We start from the raw sequence: 17,675 nt of genomic DNA, 5'->3' as shown, positions 1-17,675 counted from the left end.
TGCAGTGCCCCTCCCACCACTCTTTTCCCTTTAACATCCAATAGAAGTGAATAGATCACAGATACCCAGGCAGGAGACCATGGGTGTGAAACTCCCACTATCCTTGTCTTTTGGGGCTTCGGTATATCCTATATGGAATATGGGAGAAGAATACTACAACCTTTGGTAAGAGGGCTCTAGACATCTTTTTCCACCCCAGGAAAAGGGTTCAGCAGGTCTGGGAAACTGAGAAGTTGGTCAGGCTGGTTCAGGAACTTAAAGACACCAAAGGAACATCAGGATGCTGTTTGGGAAGGTTTAAGGGCCAGGCCCAGCAGTATGTACATGCCGCTCCTCTTATGAAGAATAAGGAGTCATTGCAAAGGGGTCTCCTCAATCCTAATCCTGACTCTCAAGCAAGCTATTAAGTACCTGTAAGAAGGCAGCCTTCCCATATCCAAAAAGTCAACTTTCCTGCCCAAACTACCAGGAGGCTTTGACCAGCGAACATTTCCAGAACTATTCTCTGGGCAACTGACAGCATTTCAGCCATGTCTGACAGGTTACCACTGCTCTTTGCAGCTCAAGGTTCACAGGGAGCTGGCATTTTAAGCTCCTTCTGTGAATGAGAGACAGAGGTCAGTGAGCAGGTTTGTACCGGGGTTTGATGTACAATACGCCACTTGCCCAAACGGTCCTGAGCACTCAGACATCTCATGGCTCATCTCCAGTCTCAGGCTGAGGATCAGTTTGCTCCAGAGCTGGAAGGAATAATTTGAACACCACAAACAGGATCTTCACAAAGAGAGAAACATTGCAAGGAGCTGCTAAGTCTCTGCCAGAGCCCCAGGTTGGGTTTTCAGCTAAGCAGTTTAGCCCAGGATAGGGATGGCTTGTTTTTTTCTATTGCAAAGCTCTCTCCACCCCATTGACTCAAATCCAAGTTGAGTTATGTGTACTGGAATCTCCCCATTCCTTCTCAGCTAGACTCTTTTTTGGCTCCTCTCTTGGTAATGATGTTTTCTGAGCAGCCACTATGTACTGCACCCCATGCCTGAGCAGCCACTACAAAAGGCCTCTGCCTCTGGGATCTCACATTCTTAAGGCAATTACAATACCGAGTATCCCTCAAGCCTAGAATTGCCAGATCATCTTCTCACCTTCCAGGCTGGCTAAGTGTCCCTGCTTAGACGGCTTCCATATCCTCCCTCTCTTCCTCATCTCGTGTCTCTCCACAGGGGCATCCTCACAGTTCTTCAAACACCTCACACTGCCTTACTGCACTGGCCCATGCTATTTTCTCTATCTGGAACATTCTACTCCTCCACTCTCAGTTTAAAGGACACCCCCTCAGAGACAGCTTCCCGGATCACCATCCCCTATAAAGCAAGTCTCTCTCCAACCTCTGTCTCAGAACTGTGCTTTGTAGCGCTTACTAAAATTTGAAATTACATATTTATTTGCTTGGTCACCTATTTCTGTGTCCCCTACCAGATGGTAACCTCCAAGTGAGCAGGAATGGTGCCTGTCTTAGTCCCTTACTGCCCCTACCCCGTATTTTGCACAGTGCGTACAACAACTGCAAGTATTCAATAAGAGCTGCTGAACAAATCAATGAAAGATTCTTTCTATGATGAGTGACCTGGAGTAAAAGGGGGCAGGCTCTGGAGGGCCCTGTTAATAACAATAGAGCCTGAGCTCAGTTCTAGTAGCAAGGGAGAGCTCGCCAAGCATTTTTAGCACAGGAGACACACAGACTTTTATTACAAAAATTCCCCCTCTTTGGATATGTGGAAATGGACTTAGGGGTAGCAGGAGGGGCAGACTGGAGGCAGGGAGACCTATTAGAAGAGTCCTATAAACACTGACATCCTCGCTACTAAAAGTGTGGTCTGTGGACCAGCAGCTTGGCCATCACCTGGGAAACTGCTAGAAGTGCAGATGTCAGACCCCGTCATCTCAGAATCTGCATTTTAACAGCATCTCCAGATGACCGTTTACACACCTAGCATCTGCGCCCTAAGGGAAAGGCAGTGATGACCTGATCTGCCTTTGGCAATGGGGGGTAGAAATGACTTATCAGTGTCCCCTTTAAATCCACCATTCCAGACATAGCTGGAGTGTCAAAAGCAAGTCCTATTACTACAAACTATCAAAAATGTTGAATCTATTAGTGGCTAAAAAGAGTAAGGGGATGGGGAAGTGTGGGTTTAATTGAGCTGAGATGGGCTATGGCTATTGAGAAAGGCTATAATCTTAGACAAAGAATTTCTAACTCACAGCACAGGTCTGGAGTTACGGAGTTATGGATTCCTGAGTCTGGCCATGAAGAAGAGCCAACTCTTTTATTCCCACTATATTATAAATTTCCCCAGCACCTAGTACAGTGCCTGGCACTAGAAATGGCTCAAATGTCTATTGAATGAACCAAGGAACCAATCAAACAATGAATACGCTATTGAATCCTAAAGCAGATTCCACGGGTCTGAGTACAAGCCAGACATATGTACTTTTCCACTTTCCTGTTCATAAGAAATACACTTTTCTTCTCCTTTGTTAGAACAATGTGAACACCTGGGAGGATAAAACTCAACTATTAGTGGACAAAATCCTAAGGATATATGACCCACGCATCACAAAATCAGTAGGGAAAAGTGGTCACAGCCTCTAAATAACCCTGATAAGTCTCTGAGGACAGCAAGCAGTGAGGATCATCGTGGGCCTGTGACATCTCCATGGTGTGAGGGTCAAGGTGGTGAGGGGATCACAGGGAATAGAAGTTGCCAATTGTCTGTGCAGTGGGAGCATGGCGACGAGGAGGTCCCAGCAGAAAGGCCCAAGAACCATCACCACAATGTCCCCTACAGCAACTCTCTTTAGTCACGGACTCCACTCTGCAAGTTAAACCTTACACAGAAAAACAGGAAGACAGATGAAAATGGTGTAGCTCTGGCTGGAGGAGATGGGGAGGGCAAGAGCTCTACTTCCAACCACCATGTCTTACAGAAAACCCTGACACACGCACCCATATGCTGGCTCCTTTGTGCCTACCACAGTGTTGAAACCCTCAGGGGGTGGTTTTAGGATATGAAAATGAAGAAACAAACTCCCATCAATTCTACGGTTTCCCTTTAGTTCATTATCCTGGTAAAACGGTACCCACTCTCAAATACAAATGGCCATACTTCACCCAAAGAGAGTTCCAAGAACAAATTTTCACCTCCTTTCTCTACTTCCATAACCCCTGCCTCCCTGCCTGTAAATCCTATTATTAGAGCTTAGGTGAAATGCCCCTCTAGAAGAGGCTTTTCCTTTGTTTCTTTCCAATAGAAACAAAGCCTTTCCTTATCCCTCCAATAAATATAGACAGACATATTTTATCCCAGCCCCTTTTTCTATGAAATCATTTTCTTTTTGTTGGTTTGAGATAAAATGACCTGTCACACACTTGTCCCTACCCCCATTAGTCTGTGAATCCTTGAGGCACCCCCTTAGAAAAGAACTGTGCCTTATTTGGGGCCTGTGCAGGGCAGATGCATTCAAGATGTGCAGTAAGTGTGGATTAGGTGTACACTGACATCACACCCCTTCCTCCCGCTGCACTGGCACAAGGCAGCATCCTGAGCCTCCCTTACCGGTTTGCTCCCCATCAGCCGAGCTATGTGACTTGCCTCTTTTGAACAGCTGGCTATCCCACCTTCTCCAGGAAGCTTGTCTAGACTAACTTCAGGATCACACGCCACTCTCAGAACCATCCTTTCTTCTTACCCTTCAACCAGCCCAGTTACACAGGATAGAATATTTTTATTTTGCTTGTCTCCATGGCCAGAGAACATCTCTGAGTCTGTTCATGCAGCAGCTTCTGAAGGGCAAGGCCCAGAGCCTACCACACTTCCCAAGCCCCAGTTTTGGCACAGAGACATGTTAGAACAAGCTGACACGAAGTATTTTTGATGACAAAAAAAGACAAGAAAGCCAACCTTGGATGTGTAGGAGTGGCCATCCGAGCCGCAGACCATGGCTGACTGTGCCACAGGACAGGGCTTGCACTTGACCAAATTCGAAGGTCCAACCCAGTGTTTGTGGGCCACGTTCCCCTTCTTTTGCCTAAAGATGACAAAAAAAAAAGGGGATAAATTAGTTGAAGTTCCAGACGCTATGAGTCTTTCCTCTAGGTTCCCAGAATAAAAGGCCAAATAAATAAAGGACTACCCAACCAGGCCGAGGGATCCCGAGGGCCTTTGCCAGCACTTCCATTTGCTCCAACTCATTGATAGGAAGCAGAGGATTTTGTCCCAGAAGCATAGATTCAACAAACCAGATGGACTGAGGAAAACAATGCAGCCATTGAAAACATGACTACTGACATGGGAAGATTTTTACAACACACAGAAAAAAACAACAGTGAGGGAATATGGCTTAATCAGCCCCAATACCATATGTGGCATATCACAGATGCCCAGAGAACAGCACCCCAAAGTCTGAGACTCTCCTGGGGCTCACAGGCAGCCTTTTGTGTGGATGACGCACAGGCATCTCAATGAGTGCTTTAGACAAAAGCACACCTCCAAACACAAATGAAAGACTTTATCACAGCTGTAGAAAACTATCTCTGGATATATTTTAAAGTAATTTCAGTCCAGCTTCCAATTTGCCATTTGATAGAGGCTCTGAGGTGATGTCACTTTCAACTGTTAAAATAATCAGAATTCTACTCTTTCATTCCAGCTCGTTTCCCCCGATTCTAACCTTTGTCATAATGATAAATGATGCTATTAGGATGGCTTATGTCCACGGAAGGAACCCCATCACTATATCATAAACCACTGAAATAAAGGCCTGCGGTTACTGCTACCCTTCCTCTCTTAGCCAAAGCTATTCTCCCACCAAACCACTTGGAGCGACTCCCAGGGCCTGGGGCCGAGTTTTGGTTGAAGGACACCAGTCTCTGGATGGCCCATCAATCAGGCAATTACTGTGCCTTTGAAATGTTTGGCACTGGCCTTCCTGCATGATGGTTAGAGCTTGGGCTCTGGAGTCAGAAAGTACAAGTTCAAATCTCAGCTCTGTCATTCACTCACAGTGCGACCTTGGCAAGGTATTTAATGGCACAAATCTCAGTTTCCTCATTAGTAAAATGAAGGAAAATAGAATTGACTTCAAGTGGATGTTATGAAGATTAAATGAGCTGATGTACCTGAAGTACTCAGCAGAGTGCCTGCAAAATAGGAAGCAGTCAAAGGTAGCCATTACTACAATTATTACTTGCCCCCACATGGAGGATGAAATTACCAAACCATAGAAATGTGATTAATCCTCAGTCCCCAGGCTTGAAACAGCATTTTATTTTCAAAAAAATTCATGGAAGCAGAAGAAGGAAATATTTTCTACCAGGTGTGGAATGAATCTCCAGTCCTCAGGAATTCAAGTTTGGTATCTAGGGTAACCTACCCTCTTCCAAATGAAGGAAAGTAAGCAAGAAAGAAAGATGCATGAAGCCAAGAGCACCATTAATTTGGTTCTTATTCTAATTCAAATGTACTCTAGCAATTTGGGGGAGGCAGGAGGAGGAAAAAGGTCTGTTTGGGGAACAACCTTTGAAGGTGATATCAGAGAGGATCAATAGGTACCCACAGCACAGCATGTGGGGCCCCCAGAGATCCTAGAGGGCTGAGCCTGTCTAACTACAGAACCAGAGAAGAAAGGCTTATGAGTGTCCCTTGAAATCACCTTGCTTGTTCAACGTGCTTGTCTTACTAGTGGGGGAAACGGAAACTCAATGAGAGCCAGAGTCTTGCCTGAAATCACAGAGCTGATCAGTAGCTAGACTTGGGATGGCATCCACGCAGCTGTAGAGAGTGTGCAGGGATGCGTCTCTCTTCTTTAGCACATCTCAGCCCAACCTAGATTACCAGCTTGAGAATTCTTTGAGGGCACCCATATGTGTGTCATTTGGGGTCTTCTCTCCAACACCTCACTGTTTTCACAGCTGCTGCTCACCTTGGCTTTGCCCTCTGGGATTTTTTAAAGTCTATTATTTCCATTTATAAATTACATGGACATGAGGTTTCCTATTATCCTTCATCAAACATACATTACTCTTTCAGGATTTGTCCTAGGCTACTGGTAAAGGGATGGTGGGTGGGACCCTTGTGGAGAATGAGCGGACTGTCAGCATAGGGTTAATCTTAGGGTACATGATTCCTTCAGCAGAACACCAGACATTTATCATCATTCACACAGCAGATTGTCTGACACTGATAATGAATCAGCAAATGCAGAAATAAGTTCTGGCATCTGGCAGCCCTGCCCCTGGGTCAGTCCCCAGTGTGCATGTCTACAGCTGAAGCAATTCTTGTTATGAGTTCCCAGAAAAGGGCTATAAAGTCCAAAGAGTGGGCAGCTTCGCTGCAGCAGACATAACCATGTACAATGATGCCCTAGAGGAATAAAAGCCTGAGGGAACTTAGTCAAAGTCAGGGGAGGAAGACATAAACACTGAACCAATGGCTTTGAAGAAAAGATGGAACCAGCTATCAATCACCAGTTAATGACAAATCATCTTTATCACTGGACCTGAACTTCACCATTAAAGTAAATTCATTAAGGGGAGGCAAGGAGGTGAGGCTGATTGGTGCCTATCAGAGGGCCTGGTGCATCCCGAATGCTATCCCTGTGGGGTGGTGGGGAGGGGGCCCCTATGTGCTGACCACTGCAGTGGTATCTCAACAGTTAATCACAAAATCACAGAATGTCAGAACCAGAAAACACCTTAAAACTGCTCTACTTCAACAACTTTATTTTCTAGGTGAGGAACCAGAGACAGGAGAGGAAGTGACTTTCCCAGTGTCACCGAGAAATAGGGCGAAGTTACATCATCTATATTTGTTGAATGGAAGTTGTTCAGGAAACCTGCATCAATCTGGGACTATTTTCATCCCCTGTTTTGGCATCTGTACTTTCATTACCATGCTTCAGTTTTATAAATAATACTTCTTTGAAACATTGCTCCTGGCTCTATACCTGCAGAGGAGCAAGCTGGATGTACTTGATATCAGGTGGTTATGAATTATGCCCAGGTAAAACCATCTTTGACTTCTCCTAGGACACTTTGGTGGCTCTGGGCACAAAGGCCAAGCCATTCTGAATGCTCTCAATTCTAATGAAACAAGAATACCTGTTAGATGGGGGCAAACTCAGCTGTTGCTTACCTCCACGAGGTAGGACTCTAGTGGAGATGGCACATGATTCTGAAGTCTCTTTCCAGAGGCCAAGTATGTAAAGTTATGTACAAGTATATGTGAGCCCAAGGAAGTAGAACTTCCCTGGCTATTGTGTATTTTAATCCCCACAATTCAGTGCAAATCATAAAAAATAACTAACCCAGTCAAGGCAAGGGACTAAGATTTTTAACTCAAGATATTTCCATTCTTGAGTCAATGAAGAGTGAAATCCAATGAAGGTATCTTGATGAGATTGCTATGCCCAATGTCACAGTTATTTGTCAGTTGGGGTGACACAACAATTTAGTCTGAGCGGCAGGTTCTGCCAGCCTTCTCATTGGCCAGTGAACCCTAAATCTCCCCCAGCCCAGCTGGTACCAAGGGCCAGCCACATCTCCTGCAGGCTGATGGCACCACACACAAAATTCCAACCCTCAAGCCCTCCATGATGGCAAGAAGACAGATAATCAATAGATCACTGGCATTTCTTATTCCTTTTTGTTCAACTGTGTATTCTGCATCTTTTTTTAAAAGTATACTCAAATTCCCAGCATTATGTTTGTGAAGCAGAGGAATGATTGTTAGGTACAAATCTGATCATGTGATTCTCATGCTTAAAACCGCCATCTTCAGCCGGGTACAGTGGCTCACACCTAAAATCCTAGCACTTTGGGAGGCTGAGGCGGGTGGATCGCCTGAGGTCAGGAGTTCGAGACCAGCCTGGCCAACACAGTGAAACCCCGTCTCTACTAAAAATACAAAAAATTAGCTGGGTGTGGTGGTGGGCGCCTGTAATCCCAGCTACTCAGGAGGCTGAGACAGGAGAATCACTTGAACCCGGCAGGCGGAGGTTGCAGTGAGCCAAGATCATGCCACTGCACTCCAGCCTGGGCAACAAGAACGAAATTCTGTCTCAAAAAAAAAAAAAGAAAAAAGAAAAAAAATCTCTATCTTCTCCCTACCTCCTAGGGCATAGTCTACACTCCAAGCTTGAGAATTCAACTGTCCCAGCCCACCTTCACAGGCTCCCTGTCTGCCTACTCCCCTCCCCAACACACACATGCACACTGACCACGACCAACACCAATTTTTGCTCCAGCCACTCTTAGCTGTTTCCCAGAGTCAGCTCCTTCCCATGTGCCATCATGTGGGTTTTCCCCTCATCCACCTTTCTCCGCGGCTTGCCTAAAACATCAGTTCCCCAGGAAGCCTCCTAGGCCCCTCCACAGGCAGGTAGGCTGTACTCCCACTCCATCAAAGTCTTGTGACCACTTCTGATTGGGCTCTCTAATTTCCAAGCAAGCACCTTGATTTAACTTGACAAAAGGTTAAAAGGTTATTATTATTCCAACAGGACATAGGGCACACCCAGGCTAAAAGCCTGGGAAGCCCATGCTGGATACCTCCCTCTTCCTGCTCACACCAGTTTTCCCTACCATGCAGTCCTATTAAGTTCCATCTCCAGCCAGCCATACCTAACACTTAAGCGTCTCTTCCACGTGTCATGCAAATTCAAGTCTATACGACTGGACAATTATTTTTCATCTGCATAACAATGTCTATTCCTTGTTCAAGCTTCAAATCCATTGCTTTCTGTGAAGTCTTGCTGACCCTGTAAACTTCATCCCAAGTAGTTAACCATGACATTGTTTTTCCAACATTATAACCTGCTCAGTCCCAACTGTGGCATTCACTACAACGTGAAAGTTCTTTTTGTGTCTTTCTTCCTCAATATACTATGTACTCCTTAAGGGAGGTGACTGGGCCTTAATCATTCTGGTGCTTCTGGTACTTAGAAATATGGGCAACATTGGCCGGGCGCGGTGGCTCAAGCCTGTAATCCCAGCACTTTGGGAGGCTGAGACAGGTGGATCACGAGGTCAGCAGATCAAGACCATCCTGGCTAACACCGTGAAACCCCGTCTCTACTAAAAAATACAAAAAAATAGCTGCCTGTAGTCCCAGCTACTCGGGAGGCTGAGGCAGGAGAATGGCGTAAACCTGGGAGGCGGAGCTTGCAGTGAGCTGAGATCCGGCCACTGCACTCCAGCCCAGGCAACAGAGCGAGACTCCGTCTCAAAAAAATAAAAAAGAAATATGGGCAACACTTGGCACATGATCCTACTCAGTCAATAAGTGAATAAGTGAACATATTGTTTTGGACCTTTAGAACGGTCTCCTTTTATTTCTGGAAAATGTTAGCACTATGGCAAAGACAAAAATGGTGTGTTATTTTAAGCAACAAGAATTCAACAGGCTCTTGTTTCCAGAAATCCTAATTCAGACTATGAAAAAAAAAAAACATTCAGCAAAAAACCCCACAAAACTCTAGAAATAACTGAGAAATGGGTGGAGGGAGCTCCCCTGTGCATCAGCGGACTAAGGATTCCCACACTCTTCTGTCTAGAAGTCAGACAGTTTCCAAAGCTGCATGAGGGCCTCTGATGATGTGGTTCCAAATTGTCAGCAGATATTAATCTTTAGAATTCAGGAATGATAAATCAGAATGCTGAAATCATGTGTTTCTATATTTCTCACAATATTTTATGTGTTTTTTTATATAAGCAAGAAATACTAAGTTTAGTAGTATTTATAAAGACATGCAGCCTAGAGCAAAAATTCAAACACTGGAAACTGTCATCCAGCATTATTGGGTAGTACTCAATTAACATAACAATTGGATCCTCTAACAAGTTAACAGTACTGCCCAGAATCACATATTGACATTGTCAAATTGAAGACTTACTTTGCTATGAAACAATTCTTTGGAACCCCACTCAGAGGATTTTTATAAAATATACTATTGAAACAAATCTATTCACATTCATCTTATTCACAAGAACAACTCTCCATGAATGGCTGACAGGACTATAAGCACGCTCTTTTAAGATGGCAACAGCTACAAGCAAGACGGACTGGCCACGTCAAAAACCCTCTCTTCAAGGTGCTCCTGTCCTGGTTCCTGGGAATATCAACCTTAACCTTCAACTCTACACCTCAGTGTTTCCCACTCTTGCTTTAGACTGGACCCCACTAAGATATCCCCACCCTCACCAACCCACACCCTGCTACCTCCCCAACAGGTGACACCAAGGGAGTCCTTGATGACATCAATGTGACCCAGCCTTTCACTTGACCATGGCATAATGGGACCAAAGCCAGGCCCCACAGCAAGCAGGTGGCAAGACAGAGAAATTTTTGTTAGCAATAAATACATGTACAGGCATAAATTTCCTGACATAATCCTGCTGAATGAAATTCAACAATCTGTGTCAAAAAATATTTTAATAATGGGAAAAGTAGCTGCTAAAAACATGAGAATTGCTGACTTTTTCTTTCAGTCTCTGAAGGAGGGCCATTCATTTTACTCAGTACACTCTGCCATCTACCATGTTTGTATAACTTTAGATAAAACTGTTTTTGCTCTGCATATGAACAGCTGCTGAAGGAGTAAAGCAATTCCAGATACTGAAGACCAGCAGCAGCACTCCACTTGTTTCTTGTGGCTACTACATGCCGGTCTAATTGCCCTGAACGCATCTCCCTGATTCCTCATGCATAGCAACTACTCTGAGGGTAAATGCTATTAATAACTCCGTTTTACAGATGGGAAAAAATTAGGCTTACATAACCAGTCCTAGTAACTGGACCTTCTTTTCTGTCCTGTCTTTGTTCTCTTATCACATCTCTAAGACAGAGACCTGTCAGCTCAAAGGGATGAAGAACCCACCAGAGAACGATCCCTCTCCAATAATAAGAGTGTTTCCTGGCACAGAAGGATTACATGCATTTTACTTTCATGTTACTATCAAATTGCCTATTCAGAAATAATATTGAATTTGTTTGCCAAATCAAAACTAATTGCTTCTAAAGCAGATAGTTAACATAGTGGCTATTTTGAACCAGAGACAAAATAATGAATGTTAATTGAAATGAAAAACATGTTAACCATTGAAATAATCTGTCATGTAAAATGATGCTGTAATTCCTCTGTTGTTAGGGTTATTTGAGTCATTATGCTAAGTCATAAAATTACACAGGAAGAGCATAATGGCCTGTGTCATTTACAAATGAAAGAGATTCCCACGAGAGATATTTTCCATCGTGGGGTATGTGGGCTCACATGTCTCCCTCCTGTTCCAAATGAAGATCCCTGACACGAGATCATGTCCAAAGAGTCCAATTTTCCTAACAAGGCAAAGAGAACTGAAGAGAGTGACTCCTGTGCGCCTGAGGGTATCCCAAGTGCTACTGGGCACACAGTGGTGCAAAAGACTTGCTCTTTACAGAAGCTTGAAATTTAAAAGGACAAATATGTAATAATAAAAATAACAGCAGCTAAACATTTATTGCCGCCTTATTATGCTGCTGCTGCTAATGCTGTTACTATTACCCATAATAGTACACATAACATGTGTCCAGCTCCTATAATGTACCAGGCATTGTTTCAAGCCCTTTATGTGATCTCTCCATCTCCTCCTCTCAACATTCCCAAGAGGGAGAAAAATCAAGGAAGAGCATGAGAATCTGTTAGGGAGGGGGTGAGTTGGGGAGATTTCAAGGAAAAGCAGACCTGGGGCGATGGGAAGGACCCATACTCACAAGATGAACCCCCAGCATCAGGGTGGAGGGCATCCATTGATTCAAGCTGGGAGGTCAACCACAGGAATGCCAGCACATTTATGTGTTTCACCCCATCTTGCTTGGCCCAGACAACGAGAGTCAGGGTCACCACACATCCAGGTCAAGACTTGCTCATATCAGGAGAGACAAGCAGGCCCCAGAAGAAGTAGAAGGCCATCATCCCAGGGCACTTCCCAAACCAGCCCCAAGCCAGGTTTCTCAAGCACCTTCAAAACTCCTAGGAAAAATGCACATTTAAAAAGTCTTAGAGCAGAATCAGGCCCACCAGAAGGATACGTGTCTGGTATGCATGCAATTCCGAAAGCATGAACATCTCTCTGGTGTACCCGAATGTCGAACTCTAGACTGTGGTTCATTTCAACTTGGGACTCTATGATGTACCTCTCACCTGGACTGCATAATGGCCAAGGCAGCTGAGGAGAATCTAGTCTTCATAGATGAGAGAGGACTGAACAGCCTCAAATGAGAATTTCCAAAAACACTTTATGTGTAGGTGCAAATAAATTGAAAATGAGTAAAGAGGCACACACCAAATGTGTAACACACCCTCAAGTAAAGTAGGATTGAGGACATGAAGCAGAACTGCTGCTTTGTTACTCTATATGCCTTTCTGTTGCTCAGTTCTCTTACCACCGTGTATCCCTGATCTAAATCGTTCAAAATCTAAAAAGGAAATGCATTTTCAGAATTTCTGAAGACACACACGCTGCTGGACTCACACCTGTCCGCCAGTCTCACATTTCTATAGCAATGCTTAAAGAAACCAATGTTGTCACAATCAAAGAAAGATCTCCCAAGTGCAGGAAGGAGGTTGAAGAAAGGAGTTCACCTACATAAAAGCTTCCTGACTGTCCTCAAAAGTTCAGTGGAGATGAAGAGATGAGATCAATCCTATCTGAATTAAATTTCCACCTTAATATTTTGAGGACCTGTTTAAGCAAAGCTATCAAAGCTGAAGGTATAAACATTCCAAATGTGTTAGGATTCTACAGAGTCTTTACTTTTTCAACAAACACTTATTAATTACCTATAATGTGCCAGAAATTGAGCAACAATTTCAAAGATACTGCTAGCACTGCATTAAATGTACATACCATAACATACACTAAATGGGATGATTATTAACCATAATGATCATACCATATGCAATTTCTCTGAACAGCTAAATTTACTCAGAAAAGGTGTTACCTTAACTATTTTTGTTCTTATTCTTATTTTGAGACATTAAAGATCACAGACTGCTAACTTTTCCAACAAGATATTTATATGGCAAGACATTTGCTATTAATTTCAGGAATCCCAGGAGCCAGGCTATATTTAAATATGTCAGGAGCAAATTATGTGGCCAATGGGAAAACAGTAAGAAGAAAATTAACTTGCCAGATCACAATCCACATCTCTGGTGGTTCACACATTTTGGAACATTAGTTGAATTAACGTTTCCCTATAAGTGAAACCACATTTTTATATCATATATTTAAATATACAATATGTATTATTATATATTATATATAATATAGTCTATATTACATATAACATTATTCTATATTACATATAGTGACATTAATTATATACTATATATAATTATATATTATAAATTTGATTTCATATATATATTTATAAAATAGGGATACTAGTATTCCTGGACATCATATACGTGTGTGTGTGTGTGTATGTATTTTATATACATATATAAAATAGAAATACTAATATCCTTATTATCCCTATTAATCATGTCCTTATTATCCCGATTATTATATTGTATATTTGGTTTCAAATATATATGATATATAATTGTTATTATATATAATTATTAGTATGTTATTATACGTAATATATAATACTATGTTATTATATAATGTATTATGTGTGTGCGTGTGTGTGTGTGTGTATATATATATATGATGTTCAAGGATACTAGTCAAACCTACTTCTAGCATTAAACTCACAATATCCTCCGTGTTTCCTGACCAGATCATGAAGACTAACAGGGTGATGTGACCAGGTAAAGTCCACTAACCGGGATGAGACTGCAGTCTGCACTTGCCATTCAGAGAGTGACAGAGCACAGTCAGTAACACTAAGGGTGTCTGTAAGGCAGACACCAGTGGGGTTTTACCTCAAAGTTCAGTTGTTGAACAAGCAAGGCCCCTGGGACCTGCATACAAAAGCAGTTTACACGCACACGCGCGCACACACACACACACACACACAGAGGCACTCTCAGGCTCTGACTAAAATTCTGCTTTGCTAAGGAAAAGTGCCAAGGAGCAGTTTAATTGCAAGCTATTAGGGAAATGTAAATGAACAGTTGAGCTTTTTTTTATTCCCTTAGGATAACAGTGATGTACTCTGTTTTAAAAATCCATTTCTTACTAACAAGGGTCAGAAAAGAAATTGTTCCTTTTGTCCACTGACCTTTGGCATTTGGGTTTGATGTATTGTTTTGCTGCTTTTCTTTTTTCATTGGCCCAGTAAAGAGAGGTCCATCTCTATCCCTGAGACCTTAGAGGAAATCTTTAGCAATGGACACACTAATTGGAAAAAAGCAAATACTCATCAAGCAAACCCAGGGCTGAGAACTTCATTTGGTATCTCCGTCCTGAGCATTCATAATCCTGCTTCTTCACATGAGGAGCCAGACCAGCTGGGGAAGCACAGATTCCAGCTAATTGTAGGCTCAGGTGTGCATACAAAGGCTGGCACAAGCATATGTAATTCCACTGTCAGCTTCACTGTTCTAATCTTGGAAAACACTTGCTTACATTCCTTGAGGGCAGTTAATTATCATGGGATGTGCCCATAGGAGAGAAAACACCTGTAATTGTTTTCTGGTCAGCAGCAGCAAAGTCCCCTATCCTGGGAGGGCTGGGTGTGATCTCCCTTAAGAAGGAGCAAGTCAGTAAAATGAAGCAGAAGTGTCTTCAGGGACATGATGCCAGGACAGACACAGAGACAGGCTAGATCCTGATCGAGACATGGCATTTGAGGAGCTTAGGCTGAACACCATTCCCCATAAGACATTAGTGGTGGGTCATTCACAAAAGTGCTACAGGAGGCTGGTACAGCCAGATGCACACCATTACTTATCCCCTGCTTCAGAAGTTTTTTCACAGTCAGTGTCGGAGGAGAGTAGACGGAGCCCCAGAGAAGCTCCTTCTCTCCTATGTGGCCCTCGCTGGTAGGACATTCTCTGGATTGGTAGTCAAGAACTCTGGCTAGCTCCCCAGGCCTTGTGTTTTCTCCAACACTTGTCTTCTGCCAGAATGCCCCATCCCTTCCCAAGGGTGAACTCAAGTAGTAGCCCTCTCTGAGAAGGTCTCAGATAGCCTCCACCTCCACACACATTTGCCCTGTATTCCCAGCCACTCATACATAGCTGTTTATCACTGGCCACTTTGGGCAATACAGCTGGGTACTCAACTGCCCCTCACGTAGAGACAAGATGCTTAAAACTGTGTCAGCACAGGGAGTGGTAAGCCAATGTGTCCCAATGCTGTTCCACAGCAGAACCAGATAGAACAGATTCTACCTGGACTGTGTTGAAGTTATCAGGAAAAAGCCTTTTGACTCGACCTAAGGAAGATAACTCAAACATCACATAAGAGCAGTTCACACAGGAAAGCTGCCTCAGAAAGTTGGTAGGGAGGCTCCCAATACTGCCAGAGTTCAAGCAGAAATCACCTAGAGGAAGGGGATGTTTCCATTTATTTCACCTTGTCATCACTGAACATCCTGAATCACACTGAACATCCCTGTATATAAACCTGTGTGTGAATGTCTATTTACTTCCATGAGATAGATCCACCAAAGTGGAATCAAAGAATCAAGGAGGTCAAGATACCCACCGGAAATGTTACACCAATTTGCATCCCCAATATCAGCACCCTGAAGGAGCACGACTTCATGACCCCAAGACTCCGCTCTGCCTATTTCCACCAGGTATTGCTCTGAGAACCGCTCCGATGCAAAGGATTTGGAAATACCACCAAAGATCTGTAGGTAATCACAGAACCATAAAGAGCAACAAGCCAACTTTCCCACGTAACACAAGATGAAAAAAATGGTGCAAGGAGAAACTGCTCAAGTTGGAGACCAGGTAGACTGGAGGGAAATCACACATTTCAATTAGTTTGCAGCATATTTCAATTAGTTTGTAGGTGTATCCCGGGCTCCCACATGGCAGAGAGCAGCAGCTGTGGGTCTCAGCCCCTCTCAGGGTTGAACAGCTCACCACCAAGCCCCTCTTCTCTGCTTCTCCCCAGAACAGAAAGTGAAAAAATGGTGCAAGGAGAAACTGCTCAAGTTGGAGACCAGGTAGACTGGAGGGAAATCACACATTTCAATTAGTTTGCAGCATATTTCAATTAGTTTGTAGGTGTATCCCGGGCTCCCACATGGCAGAGAGCAGCAGCTGTGGGTCTCAGCCCCTCTCAGGGTTGAACAGCTCACCACCAAGCCCCTCTTCTCTGCTTCTCCCCAGGACAGAAAGTGAACCCATGAGGATGCCACCTGCTGCTTCCCCAGGCTTATTTCTGGCTGTGTGGGCAACACAGGCCTCAGGCAGCCTTGTTGCCTCCTATTCTGAAGGGCAACATGGGTGAATCCCGTGGACCAAGGGGAGAGGAATCAGACCTCAGAGAGAAGAGATTCTGCAGCCTACAAGCCTCATGGCTGAGGCAGTCCTTAAGGATACACCTAGGCCAGGCATGGAAGAGCCTCGGGGCTCAGGAGCAGTGAAGAGCCATGCAGGCCCTCATTGAGACGGTCAGCAGCATGGACACTCAATACCCGTCTCTCTCCTTTTTTACTTCCTTGAGGGAGAACTAAGGCCATTCTGCAGCACTCTGAAGAACACAGAACTGCAGCTCTGAGAGACTCCTGGGGCCAATGAGATGGATGGCATCCTCTCGCCACTAAGGCCAAGCATGCAGCTGCAGAGGAGAGTTGACTTTAGATGTGTGTAGTCACTTGGCACAGAGAGAGGAAGGCAAAGAGATGAGGTCCTAAATAAGCAGGCTACCAGGTTGGGCAGGGTGCAGAGTCTAGGTATGTTGCTCTTTCTCAAGAACAGGGCCACTTTCACAGCAGATTGATACATTACCTCCAGTTTCCCTGGGGAGTTTCATAGACACACTTGGAGTATTTTCTGTGTACCCAGGAATGTGATAGGTTCTATGCAGCAAACAAAAGGAAATAGGATATACTCACTTCTCTCAATGGTATTAACAGCCCTAACTCTTACTCTAAGCATCACTTTGCAACTTGGCTGACCTAACACAGCTTCCATTAAGTGCACCAGCCTGGCCCTGCACCCCCAGGTCCTTTCTTGATTTAACTGATTCATGCGTCCATTAAATATGCCATGAACACCTGCAGTATGCCAAGGCCTGAGCTAGGCACAAGGGATACAAGAGTGAACTAGTCATACCCTGCTAGGGCTGATACTCTAGAGGGAATCTGGGCATTGTAAGTGAGTGGTAAGAGCAAAACAAGCAATGGAGTATTCGTTCAGCCAGTAGAGAAAAGCAACAACTGCTGTAGATCAAATGTTTGTGTCTCCCCAAAAATCTGTATATCAAAATCCTAACTCCTAAGGTGATGGTATTAGGAGGTGGGGCCTTTGTGGGGGGTGATTAGGTCATTAACTCACCTCTCATAAAGGGATTAGTGCCCTTATAAAAGAGACCACAGAGAGCTGGCTAGCTGTTCCCACAATGTGAGGACACAGTGAAAAAATGTCCTAGTAAAAAGGGACTTCACCAGACACAGAGTCTGCCAGTGCCTTGACCTGGAACTTCCTAGCCTTCAGAACTATGAGAAATAAAT

General features: G+C 44.0%; 1 protein-coding gene across 1 annotated transcript in view; it reads right to left on the bottom strand.

Annotated features, from left to right (window-relative positions):
• SPOCK1 (SPARC (osteonectin), cwcv and kazal like domains proteoglycan 1) overlaps positions 1-17,675 on the bottom strand; it is a 515,600-nt gene that overhangs the window by 128,956 nt on the left and 368,969 nt on the right. The window contains exon 5 of the mRNA XM_008014545.3: positions 3,960-4,086. Within this exon, the coding sequence (XP_008012736.2) occupies positions 3,960-4,086 (127 nt within the window). The remainder of the gene's footprint in view (positions 1-3,959; positions 4,087-17,675) is intronic.

Source organism: Chlorocebus sabaeus, chromosome 23 (genome assembly GCF_047675955.1).
Source record: "Chlorocebus sabaeus isolate Y175 chromosome 23, mChlSab1.0.hap1, whole genome shotgun sequence".
NCBI lineage: Eukaryota > Metazoa > Chordata > Mammalia > Primates > Cercopithecidae > Chlorocebus > Chlorocebus sabaeus.
This window is presented reverse-complemented; position numbering and strand designations above follow the sequence as displayed.